This window comes from Gracilinanus agilis, chromosome 3 (genome assembly GCF_016433145.1).
Source record: "Gracilinanus agilis isolate LMUSP501 chromosome 3, AgileGrace, whole genome shotgun sequence".
NCBI lineage: Eukaryota > Metazoa > Chordata > Mammalia > Didelphimorphia > Didelphidae > Gracilinanus > Gracilinanus agilis.
This window is the reverse complement of record NC_058132.1, coordinates 72,146,681-72,172,004: the sequence shown is the minus strand read 5'-3', so window position 1 is coordinate 72,172,004 and position 25,324 is coordinate 72,146,681. Positions and strand designations below refer to the sequence as shown.

The window sequence follows — 25,324 nt, the reverse complement described above, 5'->3', positions numbered from 1 at the left end:
GGGGGGGGGGGATGGCAACAAGAGAACAGGAAGGGCCACTTCTTCATCAAAGAAAATTAGAGAAGATAATTTTAAGAGGTCATGGGGGGGGGAAGTGAAGGAGGGGGTGCAGAAGAGGGGACTAATTTAAATTACTAGCAGGAAAGCTTAAAGAATAAACTTTTTTTTTTAAGTTAATACTTCCAACTGCAGAATGGACTGTGATCTCGTCGGTGGAGGGAAGCCTGAACTGCAAGGTTCTAATCCTGCCCACGACCTCAGTCAATTCCCCTCTCAATGCTTCTTCAGATTCCTCACCTATGAGTGTGATGCAGTACAAACAGCCACTGCACATGGGCTATCATCATTTGAGAGGAAAGTTTCACTAATGTACACATCAGTACATCAGGTAAAATAGAGGGCAAAACACTTTGGGATAGAAAGTATCTAGCTGAAAGAAGAAATCAAGCACTTGGATGGCATAGTGGATAGAGCACTGGACTAAGAAGTCAGGAAGACCCAAGTTCAAATCCAACTATAGATACTTAACAGCTGTGTGACCTTGGGCAAATCACTTAACCTTTTCAAGCCTCAGTTTCCTCACCTATAAAACATAATAGCACCTCCTTCCAAGGGTTGTTGTGGGGAAAATATTTGTAAAGCATTTTATAAACTTTTAAAAATGCCACTTTATCATTAGCTAAAAAAAAAAAATGAGGGAGATAAATCACCTTCAGAAATTCGTACTAATATCTAGCAATCATAGAGTATCTTAAATTTTGTACTGCTTGATTAAACTTGGGAGAACCTATAGTTGAACTCTTAACGAATGATGTGATAGAAGTAGATAATGCCAGGTACACTCCCACATCCAGACTACTTAGGAAGGAGAAATGGTTCATTGTCTTCCAAGAGTGATAAAGAAATCCTAGAATGCTTGAACATATTTTAACCAAAAACCTTATAGAGCCTCTCTTATAACTCCCTCATTTTATGAAGGAAGAGACTATGCAAGGTAAAGTGGCTAGTCCATGGTGCTAAAAAGTAGAAGGGCCAAGATTTTATCCCAAGATTCCAGCCTGCAGCTCCATCTGGTGTTCTCTTTACTACATCATAATGGAGCATAAGATTGAGAACTTGCAGATGTGGCAGCACACACAGTACTAAGAGTTATAAAAGTGAGAATAACTTGGCAGAACTTTAGGGAAGAACCAAAGACAATGAAAAGAGAAGCTAGCCAGAGATGACTCAAATGGATTGATTAGGTAAGATAATGATGAAAGAAGAAAAACAACCATCATGGCACAAATGTGAAAGAAGCTCCCACTTTATTTTTTAAACCATTACCTTCCATCTTAGAATTGATACTAAGCATTGGTTCCAACGCAGAACAGCAGTAAGGGCTAAGCAGTAATTGCTAAGTGACTTGCCTGGTCATAGAGCTAGAAAATGTCTTAAGTCAAATTTGAACCCTGGACCTCCTGTCCCCAGGCCTGTCTCTCTAAGCCATCTAACTATTCCAGAAGCTCCTATTTTAAAGGCTACATGAAAATGATCTATTGTATTTACAGAAAGGAAGACTAGAAAAGTCTACAAAGTTAACATGTAGTCACACTTTTTCTGGGCTAGTTTAAAAATACCTTCATGGTAGTTTCACAAATCCCTCACCTGTTGTCTCCCTAGGAATTGTCAATCACAATTTTTAATCCTCTTTCCCCTGTGCCCATCCAACTTCTCCAATGTAATCCTAGGAGTTAATATCAAAGGGTTCCCATTCCCAACATCCCTTGAGCCAAAGTATAAGCAGGTAACTGATAAAGAAGGAAAACTATTTGTAAACCCAATTAAAGGGATAAAGACCAAAGGTGAATAACAAGCAACTTCTTTAAGGCAAGTGGAGATGGCTAGGCAAGACATGATGAGGGAATGTGGTTTTTATTCTTTTTAAGACAAGACATTTAAAAAGCTGATCAGTAGGAAAGACAGACCAAAGAAGACAAAATAGAAAGCAGTGTTTATGCTTAAGTTAAATTAATTTTCATTTCACCTTTTAAAAATCTGAGGGGAAAGCTGCAAAACATTCAGTAGAAAGAAAAAAGGAAGAAAAAGTAGCGTTTCAAAGAAAAGTATCATGAGAATTAAAAAGCCAATAGTGAGGCATGAATGAGACGCAAGTACTCTGAATAGAAGACACAGAATTTCAGGGTGATATACTATACTAGAGGCAGTACTCATGAAAACTTTTTCAAGGAAATGTTAACAAACTGGAGGTCCCTAGAAGAAAGAATAAAGAATAAAAATGTGAAATAGCAGCCAAAATAAGCTCATTATCAAAATTAGATTATTTATTTTCAGAAGCAGGGACAAGAAGACACTACAGTAAAGAAACCCTATGTTAGAGAATGGAAGAGATTAAGAATCAGAAGGAAAAAACACAGATGATCAAACTTCTACAATATGGCAAATAATGAAGCATGAAGGTCATAAAAGAAAATGAAGCCAATAACTTTTGAAGGAAAAAAGAAAACAAAACTTTTTTTTGCTAATAGGTTCAGAAAAAATATTTTAGTGTCAGAAGCAAAATAGATTAGTCAGTTCTAATTTTTTACTACCCCTCCCTTCAAAAGTAAAAGATTTTTGATCCCTCCCATCTTGACCCCACCAATACATCACAGGTTCATAGATTTGAAGATGGTACTCTTGAGTTCACTGAGCCCAATCTCTCTCTCATTTTAAAGAGGATGAAACAAGATCCAGAGAGAGATTATCTGTGTATCATGAAAGGTAGCTAAGTAATCAAGCTAATATCTGGAATAGGTCCTATTCATGTGAGATATTAAATCTAGCTTTCTTTCCATTATATTGTCAAAATATAATTGCTACTTTTATTCCAAATTAAAACAAATGGAACCTCACAATTTTAAGTTAATGCCAAAATAGAAAAAATAATTCCAGGTTATCACATTCTGTAGGTACTTAAATACTTATTGATAGTTATAACTAATATGGAAAAAAAGCTAAAGGGAAAAAAAGTTTTTAGCTAATATAAAAAAGCTAAAGGGTAAAAGCAAAAAAAAAAAAAAAAAAGAAGAAGAAAGGAAGAAAGAAAAAGATATGATAAACTTATCTTGCCAATGTTAAAGAACTACAAGTAAGAGTAACTAAGATGAAGACATATTTTGTATTTAATGATTTGAACAAAGGATCTAAATGATTTATAATCTGAACACCAGTTACCAGACACTAAATTTTAAATTTAAATTTTCATTTAAAATAAATATGAAGAGTGAAAAAATAAAAACAAGGAAATAACTACAAAGAAACTCTATACCTGTTCCAATGTGTTGGGAAGGTTTTGTTGGGTGCATGGCATTATGACAAACACTTTGCTGAACATTACTCTGTGAATGAATAAGACCAGTTTGGGTAAAGAATTGATTAAGAGAAGAACAGAGATCTGCAAATTGGACCTGATCTAAAGACCAGTTCTTGAGATCAGCCTGTCTCATACTCTCCATCAAACCTGTGGGGGGAAAATTAAAGAAATATTTAATAGCCTTACAGATAAAGGGAGAAAATCTAGTATAAATATAAATAAAAATAAAAATATAACATAAAAAAATTGCTAAAAGCTTTTCCAGCTCAGAAACTTTCTACTAGCCTTTCCTAAGGAGGTAACAATGGTTTTTAAAAGCAATTCAAGGGTCTAAATTATAGCACCTGCCGCTATTTCTCAGATTTTTAAAAAGTTTGTCCTTATTGCATTTGATTTTGAATCCTGGTCTAACTTTTTTCAGGCTGTGAGCCCATACCAATATTACACAGCCACAGCAAAGGATCAGTTTTCAAATAAAAAGAATGTTACATGCTAACAGGATGTGTATTTCTACTAGCTAAAGAAAATGAAATATGCCAATAGTTGCAGGACAATGTGTCATTGATTATGTATCAAAATATATCCATAACTAACCTTGGAATTGTGAAAGATCCACATCTGACCAATTAACACTGCTAGCGATCCGACAGCTTTCTTTCAGCATATCCAGTGTTGCATACCAATCAGTAGAAACACCTGAAAAGGTAATTCATAATTCTGTAAATCTCAGACGAAATGTTTAAAACTCAGAGTTGGCAGAGCCAGAGATGCAATAGTTATATATACAGTAGGTAATCTGGAAAGTCTTTACAATCCCTGCCATCTGCCAGGTACTGTCAGCTCCTTACATTATTCAGCTAGCATCCCTTAAAGGGCCCAATTTGTGCATCATAGGACTTCCTTCCCTTCCTCCCAAGGGCTTTGGAGTCTTTTCTTAAGTTATTTTTTATGTTCTTTTTCTTTAACACAATTTCCCATAAGTAATTCTCTGTCTTTGGAGTCCTTTTAAACAAAAATTTCTGCCTACTTCTCATAGCAGACTGCTTTGTCCTGTCTTACAGACAAGATAAAGCTGAAGAAAGCTGTGTTGTCAGAGCTAAAATTCATAAAAGTTTATCTTTCAGTTTGTTGAACAAATGTTTGTGTGCAAAGCACCAGGCAAGATACAGCATGAATAAAATAAAGTTTTTGCTCCTTGAGAACTTAGAAACTTCTCAGTCATGCTGCCTTTGTATAAAGAATATTGATACAATAAGGTATAACTTGTTTGTATATGTATTCTAATTGTCTTGGTCACCACAGATCCTACCTGGATATAGTGGTAAGTATAACCTAGATATATTTCTACAAAATCTTATTGTCACTCATTCCTTTCACATTTTATTTTATTTCTAATGAAAACTGGGGGAAGGAGAATGTGTTTAAATTTCAGCAGCAAGGATTGTGGTTAAACGGCAGAAAAAAAGTTACTGCCTGAAACATATCTCCACAGGAATTCATAAATTGCTTTAACTAGTAGTCCAAGGGTTTTTAATTTGGGGTCCACAAATTTGTTTTTAAATTATTTTAGCTATTTGTACAGATGTATTTACCATTAACTATATTGCTCTTTGCTGTTGCTCACACAAATAATTCCATTGGCCCACTCAGGGCATCTTCCTTGACAGTCTTCCACACCTAGAAAACAATCCTCCCTCATCCTATCTCATGGGTTCTTTAAATATTAGTCAAAATCCCACCTTCCTGAAGAAACCTTTCCTAAGTTTTCCCTCCCTCTAGATGACATACCATTTATCCTGTACAAAACTTGTATGCACATACTTGTCTGGATGTTGTCTCCCTCATCTGACTGTAAGCATCTTAGAAGAAGAAACTGGTTTTGTTTTTTTTGCCTTTCTTTGTATCCCCACTGCTTAGCATAGTGCCTGACACAGAGGGAGTCCTCAATGAACACTTGCTGATTTGATTGTATTTTGATATAATTGTTTCCCTTTGTAATCTTATTTTGTATTTGTATTCTTTAATTGTATTTTATTTTAGGTACTTAAAAATATTATTCTGAAAAGGGGATCCATAGTCATCATCAAACTGCCAAAAGAGTCCAAACAACAACAAAGGTTAAGAATTCCTATCCTAGACATATTTAAAGTTCCTTCTGAAATATTCCAAAAAAAGAACAGGATAGGAATCCCAATCCAACGTTACCTTTTTCAAATCAAACTAGGTAACTAAAAACAATGATTTTAAAATTTTAAATAATTTTTTGCATGTAAATTGTTTTTATTCTTGTTTTAAGACTTAAAAATTAATTTTAAGAAGTTAGTTTTAAGAAGATGTTAAAACTCAGAAGTTTTAAATAGTGATATAGTAAATAGGAAAGCCAATGCTTTTGGTGACAATTACCCTTCTATCATTTAAAAATATCCTCAAATTTCTAGAGCATTCTATTGGAATAGCAGTCACTACTAATTCTATAGTACTTTACAGTTTACAAAGCACTTAATTCAAAATAATCTTGTGAGGTAGGTAGAGCTAATTCACCTTTGAGCAACAAAATAAATAAATCAATTTGTCTGCAGTTGCTGCAAAATTATTCTGAAAAAATAGATTAAATTCCTACTTTTAAAATGTGATGTCTAAAATGTGAACCATATCTCTTTGACCTATAAAGAATATGTATTCATGTTCTATCAAATAAATAAGAAAGGAACCTTTTATAGGAAAAAAATTATTAAACTTAATCTGTCTAGGTATTTAAATCCAAACTATCCCTGCTGCTAATGTCACAGAAAAACTGAAAAGTTTAAGAAATTACAAGATTCTTATGACTATAATTTCATTTAGACTAAAATTTTGAGCTTTTTAAAAAATTTTTTCTAGAGGTCAAAATAAAACTAAAAGTGGATTTGTAGGAAAAAAAGGTGAAAAAGCTCCCTTTCCTAACATGAAAAGAAACAAACAAAAAAACAAACTTTTGTTTATAAAATGGCATTTATATCAAACATTAAAGAAACACTTTACATAAATTCTTTCATTTGAGTCCAATAACACTGATACAGACAGTATAGGTATCAATATCTCCATTTTGGAGAAAAGAAAACCAAGACTCAGGGGAACAGCTCAGTGGATTGAGAGCCAGGCCTAGAGATGGGAGGTCCTAGGTTCAAATCCAGCCTCAGACAGTTCCCAGCTGTGTGATCTTGGGCAAGTCACTTGACCCCCATTGCCTACCCTTACCACTCTTCTGCCTTGGAGCCAACACACAGTATTGACTCCAAGACGGAAGGTAAGGGTTTAAAAAAAAAAAGAAAAGAAAAGAAAACCAAGACTCAGAGATGTTTCTTAACTCATTACTAAGAACTGGAGATGGGATTTGATTTCAAGTTTTTATGACTCTAATTTCAGCCTTCTAACCAAAAACAGCTGCTTCTCATTTTCTGAAGCAAAAGTAAATGTAAAAAAATGAAGGCTTAAAAGCCTAGGACATAATCAAAAGCAACGATTGACCAGAACTTCAGAGGAGTAACAATAAAGCATGTTCCTACCCATCACTGGGGGGAGTAGGAGGAGGGGGAGAAGACATGGACAGACAACACAGGACAGGAAAACTTATGTAGAGACAACATACAAATTTTTCTTACATGGATAATGTGTAGACTTATTTTGCTTAACTATATAATGAATTGTTATAAGAGTCCCCCCACTTCCCCTGCCTTATATAGGGGAAAGGGAGTAGTTATGAAAGACTATCAATAATGATGCCAAAAAAATGCAAAGAAAAAAAGAAAAGGTCATTGGAGCACTGTAAAAAATGCACATAGGAGAACAGACTGAGGTTCAGAAAAGATATAAACAGGACAGTTTGCTTAAATTAATTGGCAGCTAGGATTTTATATAGTGTCTTTAAAGTTTGCAAAGTGTTTATAAATTTGAGCCTCACAATAACCCTGAGGGTATCATTAGTATAATAGTGTATAAGTCAAGAAACTGAAGACAGTGCTTAAGTGATTTTCCACTGTCACAGTTAGTTAAAATAGCCTGAGGCAACATTTGAACTCAGATCTTACTGACTCCAGATCGAGTACTCAATGTACTATGGCACCCTCAGCTGTAGCCATCTATCTTTGAAACTGTTGAATTTTTTTAAAAATTCAAGCTGAATAATAGAGGTCCATTCTTCATATAAAAACTCTTTTTCTGTTCCCCTGTGATATGAAAATGTTCATGTTTCCTGAGATGTTTTTTGAATTCAAAACAAAAAGGATGACTACTTTTCCTGAAGACTAAAACTATATGAGGAAAAACATGAATAAACTTCAACAGACAAATCTTCATTACACTTACTACTCTAATAAAGCCTAGCATGCTTCTATTTAATAATAGGGCTGAAAAGTAGTATTCTATGGCAATATACATCATGAGAAAAGTCTGAAGAGCTTTTGGCAAAAGGAGGAAATATGTCACCTATAACCCAGGCACTATTGTAAGATCTAGGGCTTTAAGGGGCCCTAGAAGTTATCTAGTCCAACCCCCTTATTTTATAGATGAGGAAACTAAACATGAGAGAGGTCAAATGACTTACTCAAAGTCACACTGGTAGTAAGTGGCAGAGGAGAATTTGAACTCAAGTCCTGTGACTCCAAGTTCAGCACTCTTCAGCACTCTTCCCACTGTAACCTTTAGCCTAATAAACCTCAGGTTCCTGGCAGCAGAAAAAATGAAGGGTTGGGAATACAGGAAGGGTCACCACCATGCCTCCACCCCCACCCTTCATGTCTACAACCCCAGTCAAGCTGACTTTAAGACTTTATCTTATCCAAAATATTAGCCTCACTGCTGTCACTGCAGCATGCTAACTCTCCTTCCAGTCAATGCCAATAACCCCATTGATGTCCCCAGGTGATATTACCAAAGGTACTATCTTAGCTATCAGTAAATGCTTTCCAAGAAATTGGTTAATAATAAGAAGGGCCCATAGGATAGAAGTGGGGTGGGGAATATGCCAGAAGAGAAGAGAGGGATGCTAATGGGAAGACAGTTCAGCAAAAATAAATTACCTTGGGATCTTGCCTAGGACTTATCATTGAAAACCACACCATGTTTCTAATAAGAGTTTGATATCTAAGATATATAGGAAAATAACACAAATATTTAAGACCACAAATCATTCCATAATAGTTACAACCAAAGACTAAGACAAACAGTTCTCAAAGATTTGCATATTCTACATCACTAATAAAAGAAATCGAAATCAAAACAAGTCTCAAATTTTACCTCACATCCAGCAAATTGGCAAAGATGATAAAAGATGAGAACTATTCTTTCCTGGAGGTATTGTGGAAAAAGAGGCACACTAACAGAAAGCAATTTGGAAGTATGTTAAGAAAACAGAAGGACAAGACCTAGAACTGTGATTTCCTTGATATGGAGAGGAAAAACATTTTCTAGCCCTTTGGAGATTGCCAGGAGCACTGACTTACAAGTTCAAAGACTTAATGAGAGACACAAAGTCAGTCTGTGAAGCAGGCTTTAGACCCTGGTCTTCCTGACCCTGAGGTCATCTTTAATCACTACCCCATGCTGCCTCCCTAACAAGAATGATCAACAATGTTTACATTCTTTAGTCCATGGTTGGCTATGTGCCTCAAGAAGGTTAATATTAAAAAGAAAAGTCCCATCCATACCATAATATTCATAGCAGCAATGGGGGTGAGGGGGAAAGCAAAGAGTGGAAATGAAGCAAAAGCTCAAACATAGGGAAAGGGCAAAAGTAAAATGGGAGTACAAGAATGCAATGGCAGAGTTATATACTGTAAGAAACAATGAACAAAAGTGGAGTCCAAAGTGAATGAGCATTTATTAAGCACCTACTAACTAGTTCTGGGTACTGTGATAGCATTAAGCAGAGCCAGAAAAACAATATACATAATGAGTATAATAATTAAAATGAAAATAATAGCAGATCCACACTAAATGCTGGGAAAGTATAACGACCAAGCTAAATCGCCAAGATGGAGTAGGAGAATATAACTCCCTCTATTCTTTGCAGAGTGGGAGACTATCAGTATTGAACTAAATATTGGACAAATTTATGGGACTTTCTCCCCCATTCCTTCTCTACAAAGAGTAAGGAAAAGAATGAACAAAAACAAAAGATAGGCTTCCTGCCAAGATGGTGCCTGAATGGGAAAGCAGGCCACCTACCTCCTACATACCTACTCCAGCAAAACTCTGACATTTGCACCAGACAAATGACTGAAAAACTAGGTAAGTGATATATTCCACCTCAGAATAACATCACAGAAGCCTAAGGACAAAAGGAAAGTGGTCCTGGCTCCTCAAAAAAGCAAACACCAGTAAAACCAGAGAAAGACCTGCAACAAATACAGAGAGCTACCCTGAGAAAGGCCCAAGTACCACTCCTATCCTAAGCTCTCAGCAACAGCACTCACATCAGAACAGGCAGGGACTCTAATACAATTTGCTATTCTGAGAGCCAGTGCTCTGTGCCTCAATCAAATAGATCGAGATTAACACAAGTATCTACAGAACTAAGGATGATACCAAGCAGTGATATAGGAGTACAGGTTTCCCTCTGGACACCCCAAACTCCAGAAGTGTTTTAGGTCAAAGGGGACATAAAAAATTAAAGGAGCTTCTCCCCCGCTTTGGACTTTCCCCTAGATCTTCAATTAACAAAGATATGCATCTCCCAGCCAGTTCAGCTCTGATAAGCATTGGGAATCCATCAAATTCCACTGATCATCCCTAAGACTCCCAACCTCATTCCTGATTCACATCATCCCCCTTCCTTATCCTGCAACCCTAGTTGTCAAAAGGATATTAAAAACCCCAAACCCCATCTCCTTGGGGAGGCAATGTTCCACATGCACACTGTCTCCCAGCCTTTCAACATGACTTCTAAATTAATAAATTTCTCTTTTTATTTTTAAGCTAAATTTTGGAGTCTTGTATTCTTGCAAAGGATAATCTATCCCAAATCTGGGGTTTCACCTCAAAGCTCTCCCACAACAGCAGGACCTGCCTGGCACATAGCTACAACTCAAAAACTAAAGCTAAGGCAGAGATGAATGAATTAAAGAAAACCAATCTCAGAAATTACTGCAAATTTAACTCCTAACTCTTCAATTACTCCCTAGAAACCTCCATCTTGAAAAATCACTTTGACAATGGAATTCATAGTTCAGATGTATGGGTCGTCTCCAGGGACCCTCCTTCTGATTGGATGGCCCCTCCTAGAACATTAATTGAAGGAGGGAGTCGTCCACTACTTTATTTCACAACCAGGCTGTACACCTCTAGATTCTTCCATCATGCCCCTGAGCTGATTACACCTTCTTCACCCAGTTCCTTTTCAGTTTATATTTCTATGTTGCATTCTCCATTAGAACATGAGCTCCTTGAGGAGAAGGACTGTCTTTCTTTTTGGTTGTAGTCCCTGACATATAATAAGGGCTTTATAAATGCTTGTTCAGTAACAATTGCAAGTGGACTCAAAAAAAACCCAACACCACCACCACATGGATTTTCCCACAAAGATCATTGATCTTTAGACAGACAGACACACACGCACACACACACATAACCTAACAGAAATGAAGCAAGAGTTTAAAAAAAGGAATGAAATCTTGAAGTAAAGAACTGGAAAGAAAGTAATTTGGAAAGTGGTAAATCTTACACAAGAAACTGAATCCAAAAATGTAGAAAAATAGAAGAAATCTACTTTCAAAAACAACTGACTTGGAAAGAAATAGACAATTTAAGAATCATTGGGGGGGCAGCTGGGTAGCTCAGTGGATTCAGAACCAGGCCTAGAGACGGGAGGCCCCAAGTTCAAATCTAGCCTCAGACACTTTCCAGCTATGTGACCCTGGGCAAGTTACTTGACCCTCATTGTCTAGCCCTTACCACTCTTCTGCCTTGGAACCAATACACAGTACCGATTACAAGACAGAAAGTAAGGGTTGAAAAAAAAAATCACTGGACTCCTTGAAAACTATGATGGGGGCGGGGTGATGGTGGGGAAGGTGGGGAAATTGAAATATATTTCAACAAATCATGAATGAAAATTGCCCAGATTGATTAGAATAAAGCAAAATAAAAAGGATCTGCCAATCACATCCTTAGAGAAACCCCAAAAATAAAAGTCCCCAGAGTGTCAATAGTCAAAATCAAGGGTCCTTTATTAAAGCATCCAAAAGGAAGTATAAAAAGTACACAAGATCTGGCAATATCTATATTTTCTCCTCCCTCCCACTTTCTTCATCACCTCCGGGTATGTGTGAGTGAAACCCTCCTGCATAGGCCATGTCCAAAATGTCTATTTCTCATTCTCCACCCTGAATCCATCACCTCTCTGGTTAGTGAACAATATACTTTTTCACTGGTCTTTGTATGAGACTATATGTCTTAAAGAAATAGAGACCATTTAAGTGAACAGAAGAAAGGTTTAATCTTTTTCATGAGAAGGGGTCACTCCCTAATGGTGATGCCCAACGCATGGGTGCAGATACAAGCATTTTATGGATTCCTGATGCAAACCCCCACCCACTCCGTTCAATACCCCATGATCTGGGGGGCCAAACTTACAATCTAGGCACAAAAGTCTAGCCAATTAGAAAATGATAAGTTACACAGCAGGAACCCCTTCACAGCATGGGCTTAATCACAAGTTTCAACAGGCAATGCGGGAAGGTTATGAAGAGGTAGCTATGTCCTTAGGAGTGACTCTTCTGACTTCTAGAGGTCAGGGGAGATAAGGAGGTAGGATAGTTTAATGGTTTGCTTTCTTTGAGATAAGAGATCTCTCAACCAACTGGGGCCCTATGGCAATAACAAAATGTCCTTAAGATGTTATTCTGAACTTCTAAACAAGTTTTTCTTCTCTAATAGAATCCCACCTTGAGAAGAACAAATTAATTCTTTTCCCTCCACACAATCCTCTTAATTGATCAGTTTTTATGACTTTCAAAGTTATTTAGCTTTACAATGCTGTTACTGTTATTTAGCTTTACAATGCTGTTACTGTATTAGTGATTCTCTTGGTTTTCACTTTACTGTCTTTATTTTCCAATACTTTGCCATCACAAAACAGCTGCTACATTTTTAAAAAAACCACAAAGGTCTTTTTTCCTTTTCTTTCATCTCTTTCAGGGGGTATGTATAGTTTATTAACTTCCAGCTATCTAAAATGGCTATATCACTTGAGAGCTTTAGAAACAGTGCATTATTAATGCTTGTTTTTCCATAATTCCTCCAACATTTGTTATTTCCTCATCAATTTTATCAATCTAGAGTATGAGGAGGAACCTCAGAGTTGCTTTAATTTACATTTCTTTAAATGGTTAGTGATTGGGAACTTTTCTCAAATGATATTTTGGATTTCTTCCCTTGAAAACTGTCTGTATATATCCTCTAACCATTTTATCAATTGGCAAATGACTTATTCTTATAAATTTGAATCAGTTTATGTACTCCGGAAAAAATAATTATCAGATAAATCTGCTGCAGTGACTTCTCACTAACAACCATTCCCTTTCACTACTTTGGGGTTTTTGGGTGCAAAAACTTTTTAAATTTACATAATCAAAATTGTCTATTTTATCTTCTGTGATGCTCTCTATACTTTGGTCATGAATTTGTCCCCTATCCATGGATCTAAAAGATAATTTTTTCCTTGCTCTTCTAATTTGGTTATGAGAGCATTCTAATATCTCTAAGTCATCAATCTATTTGAAGCTTACATTAGAATATGGTGCAAGATGTTGGTCTCTACCTAGTTTTTGGACCTCATAGATTTTACTAAAAACCAGAGACAATCAGAAATACAAAAGGCAAAAGATATATAGGTTTACAACCAAGAATAACTTATCCTTCAAAGCTTTTACAACTTTAAAGTTGTAAAAGAGGGGAGAAATGGACCTTTTAGAGAACAGAGGAGAAATTTAAGAAAATAAATTTGAACAATTGGAAGATGCTTTATAATGATATAAATGTTCATTAGTTGAAGGAGAAGAAATGTGTCCCCCTTCAGAATCTTAATGTCTTCAAAGAGTATTAAGAAAGAAAGACCCTGAGGCTGAACTGATTCCATTCTGATTTGAAGATACAAAAGAAGGATAAATGAAGGAATAACAAGCCTAGGAAAAAAGGGATGGAATTTGCGACTTCTCATAAATAGGTTATGTGAGAATATACAAATATGTAAGAAGGGTTGGAGTCAGTAGGTATCAAAAGAACCTCATTCATATGAGTGAAGAAAAGAGTTCTACACACAAACACCATCAGTTTAGTGTAGAAATATATTAAATTCAACTAGGAAACAATTAGAGGTGGAGGAAAAGATAAGAAGAAAGGCAATACCAGTGAGGAATTAGCCTTCTCAAGTAAAAAAAGAAAACAAAATGCATGATTTTTTTTTATCTTAAATGAGGATACCAAGAGGGAGAAAAAGAACTAGACTGTCTTTCTTTTTGCTTATATTTATATTCCTGGCACTTACGTTCTTGGCAACAGTAAGCACTTAATAAATGCTTTTATTTATCTTGATGAAGAGAAAAGTGAAGAGAACTAAAAGAACAATTCATACAAGGACAACAACTTTATAAAGAAAAACAACTTTGAAACACTCAAGGATACTGTTCCAAGCTGTAATAGTAATAATAATTATTATTATTAACTAGAAATTGACTAATCATGTCTACAGAGACCAAAGTGAAGGAGAATGTACGAAAATATATCTATTTTACTTGATTGTACTTATTTGTTAGAAGTACCATTTCCTTTATATTTCTCTTAGTAAATTAGGAGGTGGGAGGAGGAATAGAACAGGATTAGTGATACCAAAAAAGAATGGAGGAACATTATTACATCTTTTAAAAATGCACAGAATAGAAGGGGATTTAGAAGGAAGCATAGACAAGCATAAAAGTTTTGAAAGTAATGTATAGAATTTATTATGCATTTTTCAAAGCCAGCAATGTTAAATGGAGATTCAGTTTCATATAGAACCATCTTTGTGTTCTGCTATGTATAGGAATGTTCTTTAGTGTTTAAGTTTAAAGTAAAAACATAAAATCTAAAAACAAAAAAGAGAACTACAGTCATTTTAAGAGGAAGAGAGGGAAAAGAAGGAAAAAGCAATCATGTCTGCATCATGAGATCATCAACCTCTTGTTTAAAACAAAGGTCTCAAAGACCTTACCAACAGGTTACTTGTTCAAAAACTATTTGTGGCTCCTAAATGCCTTTCAAATACATATGAGGAAGTATCAGAACAGCCCAAAAGCTTTGACAAAAACCTGCAATGGTTACTGACTACCTAAAAAGAAATCAAAATGGATTTTAAATAGAGGCTCTAGTTCAACCTATGGGTAGACTGAATGCATTAAATTGTAGAATCATAAGGAATAATAGGGAAAAAGTGGAGGGGGTGTGTGTATGTATGAAAATAGATGGCCTCTAAAGTCCTTTCTAGTTCCAAAGCTACAATGCTAAGATCCTTCCCAAGGATAAAGTTTTGGTTATAAATGTCACATAATTTCCATTACAAGTGTGGTTACCCATCCTTTCAAGGTTTTAAATACCTCAGAACAACTCCTTCACCCCCATCCTCAAATATGCAGAACTATGAATAGCTAGGAATTGATTCTGATATATAATTAACAAAACAGAAGTTAGAAGATGAAAACTTACCAGAATTACAGGATACCTGCTGTGGGGGTGGATGTGTCTGGTGTGCTAACGACTGATGCTGATGATTCGGATGATGCTGTATGTGTTGATGTGGAGACGGATGCTGGGGGTGTGGAGACTGCAGCTGGCTGTGTTGTTGTGGGTGTGGTGCTGGATGCTGAGGACGTTGTGGATGCTGTGATAAGCCATGCGGTCGATGGGGAGGATGTGGAGATGGTTGTGTGTGCATCTGGGGGTGAGACAATGAAACTTGTGCCACAGAATTATTGGCAGTGGGGCCTAGACCACTGCCGTGGCTGTTCGATAAGCTACTTTGGCCACTGTGTTGGTGAGAGCTCACAGTGCTGCTGGGAGAGTGCTGATAGGAACATGAAGTGTGGGGTGGCTGGGATGATTCAGAAGGGATGCTCATCAAACCTAAAAATAGTAAAGAGAGAGAAATAAATATTCCTGGGTTATTTGTGTATGAGTGTGTGTGTGTGTGTGTGTGTGTGTGTGTGTGTGTGTGTGTGTGTGAAAACCATTTATTTAAAATTTACCCAGCAAGAGAAGTTTAGGGTGAAGGACAACACACTCACTCATTCTCGCATATATCTTTGGCTATGGGCATGACCACGCTATTTTCAGGAAGACATGCTGGAGGTATGGAAGGTACAGAAGAATTCAGCTTTAAAAGGGATGGGTGAAGAGAGCAATAGATGCAAATCCTCTCTATAACCTATGGGGAGGAATCAAGATTTCTAAAATACTGGAATGAGTACTTCACATGTCCTGTAGCTTCATCTTACTGCACAAGGTTTAGAGCAGTGATAGAATTACTACAAACTTCACATCACATGCTCTAAGCCAGATTTTAGTTTTAGGAAGTCCTGAAATTATCTTGGTACTGTTCATCTTAACCAGAAATTCTCGAAAGACATAGGACTATTAATCTCCGAGTGCATGTTTTTGGGGTAGGGAGAGAAGTACTAGAGTAATTGTGGCTCCTAGGTAAGCCCTTGAATTAAAACTTACTCGTGGAGAGATACTTATTTGTTTTCAATTACATATAAAAATCATTTTTTAACATTCATTTTTTAAAAATTTGAGCTCCAAATTTTGTTCCTCCTATCCCTTCCCACTCTTTGAGATACTTTTCAAATAAGGAATAATATCTATGAAACATTCATCCTCTGAGAAGTAGCCAGCACCACACCCACAACACCAAAGCCAGATGCAATCTCCACACCCCCAGCACTCGGTACCCTCTGAGAAGAAGCCAGTTTGTGATGCATTAATCTCTAACACACTGAGGACCAAGAATTTGTTTGTGTGTGTTTGTTTACTTAAATTACACATTCTAACTTCAAATTTTTTCTTTTTTTTTTTTTCTCCCTTTATAAAAAATTTTTTCTTAGTTTTCACACTCCCATCTATAGTCAGTTCTCTGAAATGCCTTTTTAACTAGGCCACTTTTCCATTGCTTTCTCCATAAGCTCCAATTTCTATTTCTGAGCAAAATGCTTTAGAGTTTTAATCTTTCAGCTTCCTTTTTTTTTTCTTGGTTCTTTCATGATAACATATGTTTACCCACTCCCTCTCAAATTTCTATTTTGCTATTTAAGTTAGAAGTCACCTTGTACTTACCAACTTAACCATCTATACTGGCAAAATCCACATCATTCCATGAAACCATTCTTCAATCAGAGTATGAAGGCTCCAAAAAACCAAGTAAAAGTAGGCCAAGCAAAGGTAAATCAACTCTTAAGCTTTGCCTCATCGCACAACTGACATGTCTAAAGTATCTGGTATCAAACTAAACATACTTGGTTTACAGGAGAAAAAAAAAGGACCATTTTAATAAACATCATCTCTACAATATCTGGTTCTATATAATAAGGCTATTTGCACATCTCAGCAGATGGCCTATGACAACAGTATTTTACTGAGCCAGAGACAATGCATTCTATTAAATAGAAAAATATTGTGCAATGGCCCGAGTTCCTTCTGGAGTCAAGATATTTGATGAAGACACTATTGCCATGAGTTGAAGTGTTTGCCATAATATTTGATAATATTTTAGCATAAAGTAAAATATTAAAACTGGCAGTTTTAGCAAAAGATTGTGCTGGTGCTTGTAATTGATAATAATGTGATGGATATTATGAGGCCGGTGGTAAAAGTGAGTCACCAGGGGCCTGGGAGCCAGTAATTAGATCAGCAAAAGATCTGGGGCTATCGGTGTTGAGCAGCCTGAGCTGTGATGCCCAGTCAATCTCCACTGCAGCTGTGGGCTCCTTTAAGATGTTGAATGAGCGGCCCCTCCCTGCTGGAGTAACTGCCTTCCTATTGGGTGAGAGCAGAACCCAGCAGGAAGTGGTGCTCGACTTCCTGGTTACAATGGAGGCTTTGGTTTCTCTCCCCTGTAAACTCAACTAATTGATATTCTCTCCTCTCCTCAGTCCCTTTAACCTAGGTGATGATATAAGAATTACAGGAACTCACAGAATTAGGCTACGGGATTTATTTTAAAACTGGGAAGGGAGAACTGAGGTAAAAGGGTTTAGGGTCTTGAGAAGCTGTTGCTAGAGGTGACTGGCAAGTCTTGGCAATGAACCTAGAAGATAAGGTCAGGCTGAGGGAACGAGCCCTCAGCCAGAGATAATCTGACACTGCCCTGATGTTGTTTGATCTACCAGCTAAACAGATGTAGTTGTTAAGTTGGTTTAGGGGTGTCCCTACCCTAGGCTACTCTAAGCTAAATTCCTGCCCATGTTCCACCTCCCTTCGACCCCTGGGGTCTAACTGACAGCATTGCCCAGGGTAATATTGCAAATGCAAGAAATCCTGCCTTACATGCTGGGTAGAGATGAGATGACTCTTGAAACTAGAGAGCTGACAGTTAAAAGTAAAAATCAAAGTGACTCACAAAAAGAGGGGAAAAGAGACTAGTGATCCCAATTCAAGAGCTAGAAGGGATTTTAAAGCCCATTTAGTCCTAGATGGCCTAATTTTACAGATAAGGAAACAGAGGCCTGGAAAGGTTAAGTGCTGTCATTTGTTGGTAATAAAATCAGAGTTAGAACTAGAAAAGATCTTAATGATCCTGTCTAATTTCCTTATTGTGTAGGTAAAGATATTCAAGGCCAAGGAGGAAAAAGGACTAACCCTGCATCACATAGCTCCTTAAAAGCCAGAATCTGAATTAGAATCCAGATTATCTGACCACACTGAAATCAGTGTACTACTACCGTTAGATATTGCCACTGCTGTTATTTTATGATCAACATACTTAAACCATGGTCACCTAAGAAATCTGCATTTTTTAAACTATCTACTAAACCAAAGGAACTCCAAATATAGTACCTCAAAAAGGCATCATTTTGTATATACATATAACCTAATTTAAATTTATGCATGAACCTTAAAATCAGCTACTGAAGCAACTTCATTTATCAACATTATCAACTCTCCATCTTTTTTATTGACCTAAGTGTAGAAAATCAAAAATAATGAGCTGAGTTGAATTATAAACAGATATTCTTCAAAGTAACTTCAACACGGTTGTTGAATAAATTTTTCCATTTGGTTTTTTACCATTCTGCAAAAGCCATGCCGAATTTGTACATGACTCTCAATATTAGGCACAATTCAACTGACAACCACAGTCTGGAACACCTAAGACACCAACAGAGATCATTCTGCATGTGCATAATCTTTGAAGAAAAGGTGCTAGTGATGAAACAGAGATTAGAACTCCATATGATGCCTCTTTTTAAGCAAAGCCATGTTATGACAGAAGTATTGGCCAACAATGGCACACATTATACTTGCTGATGTCAATGATGATGATGCAGGCAGAGCCCTAAGCTGGACATTACCAGATTCTTATGACTATATCTTTATTGAGTCCTACCACACAAATCTCTTGCCCTCCTCCTCCTCCACCCACCACTCCAAACTAGTGAGATATACTTCTAATGTCTCAATACTTTCCTGTCCCTTGACTACAGACTGACAACTTTAATGAGTGGGAAAAGATGCCAAAGTACTCTGTGAAAATAATACTTAAAATGCAAAAAACTCACCTTGTTGGCTAAGTGACTGCTCAAAAACTGACTTATAAAGGCTTCGAAATGAGGCACTAAGATCTTCAAAATTATATTCTGAGAAAAGTAGTTGTTTGTCTCGTTCTGGGATGCTGTACTGTGGCTGCTGCTGAGGAGTTAGTGACTGAGAGACTGGTTCTGGATGGTTTGTCACCTAATGTTAAAAGAAAATACTACTGATTCTAGGCTTTACATTTGAATTTATTCATTTAAAAAAATAAAAAACTACAAACAGTGGTTCATATGCTAAGACAATTTGGGGGTGTGGGTGGGGAAGTAGCAGGGCAGATACCCTCCCTAGGTCAGCTGTCATGTGCTACAGTAGTGTCTTATCAAAGGAACCATCCTATTACCTGTGACTTGGGTGCCAAATATGAGGCACAAGCTGGGTATCATTAATGAACAGTCATCTTGTGAGTTAGTAGCATGACTGTCAACTGTCTCACCCCAAAATTAGCACATACTGTATATCGTACCTCCCATTCCCACATGCCAAAAGGATTAGAACCATGACTTTTTAAACATAACTGTCTCTTATCCTATTAGTTACAGCAGCCAACTATACCCAAGTCCTTTTATCTGCTCACATAATAATGGTATTATCTCTATTTTTTCACCATTAGCTACCCTCAGCTACCTTTGGTACAATTAAGAAATATTTGTATAAGGCAGGATTTGTAGCATCAAATTTTACTGTAATTAAAGCTACCTTAATCCCTCATTTAGAGCTTCAATCAAATCCAACTGCCTGAGCACTTATAGTATACACAGTACTATACCACAGGAAGAGTGAACTATAAAATACTGCTTTCTTAGTAAGTTAAATTGTAACACTTTTGGACAACTCAGAAATTTTGTGACCTCTATTTTTAGTATAGTCATTGCTTTAAAAAGCAACGAACTTTTGTTTCCCTCTCAATTTTTGGGAGATAGGAGAAAATACTAAGGAGTAAACAGGAAAAAGGAGGGAATAAAAATGAGGTAACTAGATACAAACTCAAGAAGAAACCAAAAGAAAATAAAAGGAAAATAGAAAGGAAGGAATCAGAGCCTTGAATTCTTAAAATTTAAAGATATTATAACAATCAAATAATTATCCTTTATCACAAAGCAAGATTTTTTTCACAAAGCTATTTTTCAAAAAAGAATTATGTTTTTAAGTCTAAATTAAGAAATGCAAACTGTCAGATATTTAAATACAGTTTAACATTCTACTGTATCAAAAATCAATAGAAGAATATTTGTTTAAAATTACAGTTCTAATTTATTACATGGTCCCCTTATTTTTAAAGCTATAGAAACTGAAATTAAGAACAAGGAGACTGAGCCAATACTTGAAAATGATATACAATATGCTCTGAGTTACTTGAGCACAAACATTTTTAAAATCAAGTTACAAATAATCCTCTAAATATGCATTTGGGATCACCATCAAGGTAGAAGTTGTTTTCCAAAGCCTATTTATAACCTGCTAATTGTATATCTCCATGTTGAAATTATATCCGTTTACATTTGATCTCCATCTTCCACTGAGTTTAGTTCTAAGCTCTAATTGTGAATTAAAGTATAAAGAACATTTCAATAAGCTTACTGGTGTATAGCTGTGCACACTTCCAACGCTGTTCAAATTAACAGATGCCAAACTCTGGTCCGAGAGACTGTTGTTAAGGCTACTGCGTGGACTGTCACTGCCATCCTGATCAGGATTATATAAAGTTACCTAGAATGCAAAAGAACAAATATTGCAGCAAAGGTTAACTAAAAATGCAAATGCCACTTAATATGGCAACTCTACCAAGGTACTCTGAGATAGAATATCCACATTCACAATTACTAAAATCAGTGTAATAAAGTTAATTAGCTTTCAAGAAGTCTAGGAAAACCTCACTTTTTTAAAAAATTAAAAGCCAGTGCATATTTATAGCTCACTCTACTAAAGAAGAGGTTTTAGCTCTGATGCAGATCACAGGCACCAGAGGAGCACCCAAATTTAAAAACTAAGTAATACTAGAAAAATGCAGGAGTCTTTTATCAACTTCCTCTCTTGCAGCAAAGAAGATATACTACTATCTACTTTCCAAGATGGCCCAATAATGCAAAACAGACCATATATTACCAAGAAAAAACTTTGAGTAAGCTTTCCTATTAGGCACTTTCCCCAATTCTAAATCTTCCATCTATAATTTAACATTTGCCAAACAACCTCTTATGGACATTAAAAAGTTTTCCAGTGTTTCCTAAATAAATGACAGGAATGTCCTGACTTGGGTACAAAGTTTATTAGATTAGTTGATCAATATTTACTGAGCATCTATTGGCATTCCTGTTGGCATTCAGGGAACACAACTGCAATTTGTTGGGAAAGTATGGTTTTCACTGTCTATTAACTGGCATTTTGGTTTATACACTGGTTCTTTAAGCAGAGCTGGTCTGCCAGGGAAAAAATCACGACTGACCCCAAAGGATTTTGGAATAGCAGAATATAGGTAGTCCCCAAGATAAGCTCAAGACTGAAAAGAATCTCAAAAGTCTGAAATGATGTAGACTACTTAAAATTTTTGCAACACAGAAATGAATACATGTAGGATAAAGGAAACTGAAAACTGGAAAAAAAATTTTTTCAACGATTAGCTTTTACCAAAACCATCTTCCCATACAAGATATATAATTAACATAAATATTTAAGGCTAAGTCATTCTCCAAAATTGTAATGAATAGTTCTCAAAGGACAATCAACAACTATTAGCAACCACATGAAAGAATGCGCTCTAAGACCTGGATTCAAATTCTGCCTCCAAAGCTTACCATCTGTGTGATACTAGGGAAGTCATTTAACTTCTTTGGGTCTCAGTTTCCTCAAATGTAAAATGAAGGAGTTAGACTTGTTACCTTTTAATGTCTTTTTCCAGCTCTAGATCTATGAGCTTATTAATAACCACAATAATGTACTCTGCAAACAGTGTAATATAATGAACAATCATGGCCCCAGAAGAAGTGAGGAAATATATCCTTTCATTCTAGAGGAGAGATGAAGGTCCATAGATGAAGACTGTTAGGCTATGCATCAAATACAGTTGTTAAACTGTTTTTCTTTGTTATTGGGGAGTTGGGGAAGAAAATCTGGAAATGACTATAAAAAGGTATTGATAAAACTTTCTGAAAGGTCTCTATATAAGTGACATCAAGATTAGCAGGCACAGCAATTCAGAGTTAGGAAAACTCATGTGTCCTTTCTAAGTAAGATCTATCCCTCCTCCCATACTTAGTGGAGACTCTGGGATAAAAATGGAAAGCCAAATAATCAGTAATAATATGAAATTTTTATGTAGGAAAATGCAGTCTATGAAAATCACAAACTGTTCAAGACAAGTACTTCCTATCTGTAGACCTAAGCTTAGCAGGACCAACAAAGTGAAATTGCATCACAAAGTGGAGAATGACAAGAGGGACTGTGAAATTAAATCTTAAAAGAAAGGATAAAGGCCTTCTTTTCTCTGGGTTGGGATAATATTATATCTCAACCCTCACTAACAAAATACCCACAGGAGACATTTTGCATAGAGAACTACTGGTAAATAGTTCCTAAAGAATGAAGTCCTTTTACCTCAGATTCCAATGAATCTGGGAACACTTTTAAGTGCTAAAAAGTGCCTAAGAAATATACAAGGGAGAAAACTCGAGAAAGAATTAGGAAGGGTATAAAGAAAACTTCTGAAAAATAACTAATCTGACTCTGGGTAGAATAGCAACAGACTCTAGGTACCGAATGATTATGTTTGATTTGTTCTATGTGACTATATTTCTTTGTTACAAAAGAGAGCTTGTAATGGGGGTGAGGAGTGAGTTAATGAATAACTCAAAGAAAAAAGCACATAAATAAAATGCAGGAAAAAGAAGAAAACTAAAAAGAAACTCAAACAGCAATTTGGGATACAAACAGCAATTTGTTAGCTATACTATTAAATTTAACATACGCTTTTAAAAATAAACTATGAAACAGAAGGTCAATTTCATAAATAATTAATTTTGGGCTTTTTTCCTATGCTGAAATGTTTCCTTTTATTGATTATTAAGCTCCTAATTTGAAAAAAAATTTTAATGATAGCTGAACACTTTTTATAAGCATTGAGACAAATTCTGTGAACTCTGAGTTTCTCTGAATAATTAAAATGCTACAACTTAGCAAGCAATTGATGTACTACAAATATGTTGTAGCAATTTTGCTAGCCAATCAACTTTTCACCACAATTCTTCTGTTATCTACTAGGGTCACCTGCATATTCATACTCTCTGTTCCAATGAGTTCAAATACCTTCTGCAAACAGAGCACTATACTAGGCACAATACATGATATAAAATAAATAAAAGGTTTATTTCTGCCTTCAAGGAAGATAAATCTTTGAGTGTGGGTTTGAGGGTGGAGAGCACAAATATATTCATGATAAATTTGAGAAATATTACGGGGTACAACTATTACTGTTTCCCATAATATTTGTAGAAATACATTGGTTCAGCCCCAACAGGAAGAAGGCCATTTTAACTGAATCATAGTATATATAAAGAAAAGAATGCATATTAAGGCTAGAAGGGTAAGCCAGATTGAGAAGTCTATGGGGGGGAGGGGGGAGAACTAGGTAGCTCAGTGGATTGAGAAGAGTCAAGCCTAGAGACTAATGCCTCAGAACCAATACAGGTATTGATATGACAGAACGAGTCTTGTTTGTTCGTTTGTTATTAAGCCTTTATAGGAAGAAACTGAAGCTTACTGAGTAGGATAGTGAACTGTTGGATCTCTGCTTCACAAAGTATCATTTTAGCAGCTCTATAGTAAGACTGAAGAGGCAAAAAGACAAATTAGGATGTTACTACAATAGTTCTCATGAGAGGAAATGAGGACCTGAATCAAGATTACCATGTAAACAAAATAGGAAGTGGATATGAGAGATACTGTAGCAGTAGAAATATCAAGACTTGACAAATAACACATATATGGGGTAAGGCACAGAGAAGATTTGGGGAATAGTTCCCAAGTGCAAGTCTGACTAAGTAAAAGAGAAGGGTGCCTATCAACACAAATAAAAAACTTTAGAAGTTTCCCCTATTCGAGGGAGGAAATATGAGCTCTATTTTGTACTGAGTTTAAATTGCCTTTAGAGGCATCAAATGTATGTCCAACAGAAGAGAGGTTAGGGTTTAATATTTAGCTCTACAAGTCTCCTGCATAAAGGTGGTCATTTAATGTAGATACACACAGACAAAAGACTAAGACAGAAAAAGGAGAGGACCCATGACCTTTGGAGTACAATCACCAATTCATGAAAGTAATATAGATGATAAATCTATAAATAAGATAGAGAAGTAGCCATCAGGCAAGTAAGAAGAAAACCAAGAGAAGAGTAGTGGTCATAAAATCCAAAAGGAAAAAGTGGTCAATCTTCCAAGCATTCAAAGCTTCAAAGGGAGGAAAAAGCAAGGAAAAAGTCATCAGATCTAACAGGCCAATTGGAGAGGGCAATGAATGGAAATAAGGCTGTGAAAAAAAATACAGAAAAAGAAGCAAGGACATCTAAAGAACGAATAAAAATTCCAAAGTATTTACTGCGTGCCAAATATGGTATCTACAAACAGAAAAAGAAAAAAGCTTGCCCTCAAAGAGCACACAGTCTAATTGGAAGACACTACAGATAAAAGAGCTCCCTTGAAGAATAAAGCAAGAAATCAAGAGATTCTAAGGGAAAGGACTAACCACTAAGGCCAATGACTAGCTCCTAGAATCCTTAGAATATTGTCAGAATGTCTTCTCCACAAAAAAACCTCATCACCTCAGGAAGAGGGCAATGAGGCTCAGGATCAGTGGAGAGAGGATTCTAGTTTCCCATTTTCAAAAATCAAGAATATAAGGATCCAAGAAAGTAATAGTTGAAGAGGCAAAAAGATATCCAAGAAAGTGGAGTGACTAAAACACAAGAGATGAAAAAATGTTAAAAAATAATTTATGGGCCCAACAAATGTTAAATGCCATAGAGGTCAAAGAGGGTAAAAACTGGGGAAAAGTCATTGGATTTGTGAAATGGCTCAGTTAAGGTAACCTTTTCAGTATTACAGTAGTGGGGACAAAAGCCAGTTTACCAGGAGTTAAGGAGAGAATCAGGGCTGGGGAAGAACT

General features: G+C 36.1%; 1 protein-coding gene across 1 annotated transcript in view; it reads right to left on the bottom strand.

Annotated features, from left to right (window-relative positions):
• The window catches only part of FOXJ3 (forkhead box J3), a 167,534-nt gene that overhangs the window by 3,380 nt on the left and 138,830 nt on the right, over positions 1-25,324 (bottom strand). The window contains exons 8-12 of the mRNA XM_044667985.1: positions 20,750-20,878; positions 19,138-19,312; positions 15,071-15,487; positions 3,950-4,051; positions 3,311-3,502 (exon numbers count right to left, since the gene is read on the bottom strand). Coding sequence (XP_044523920.1) covers positions 3,311-3,502; positions 3,950-4,051; positions 15,071-15,487; positions 19,138-19,312; positions 20,750-20,878 — 1,015 coding nt within the window. The remainder of the gene's footprint in view (positions 1-3,310; positions 3,503-3,949; positions 4,052-15,070; positions 15,488-19,137; positions 19,313-20,749; positions 20,879-25,324) is intronic.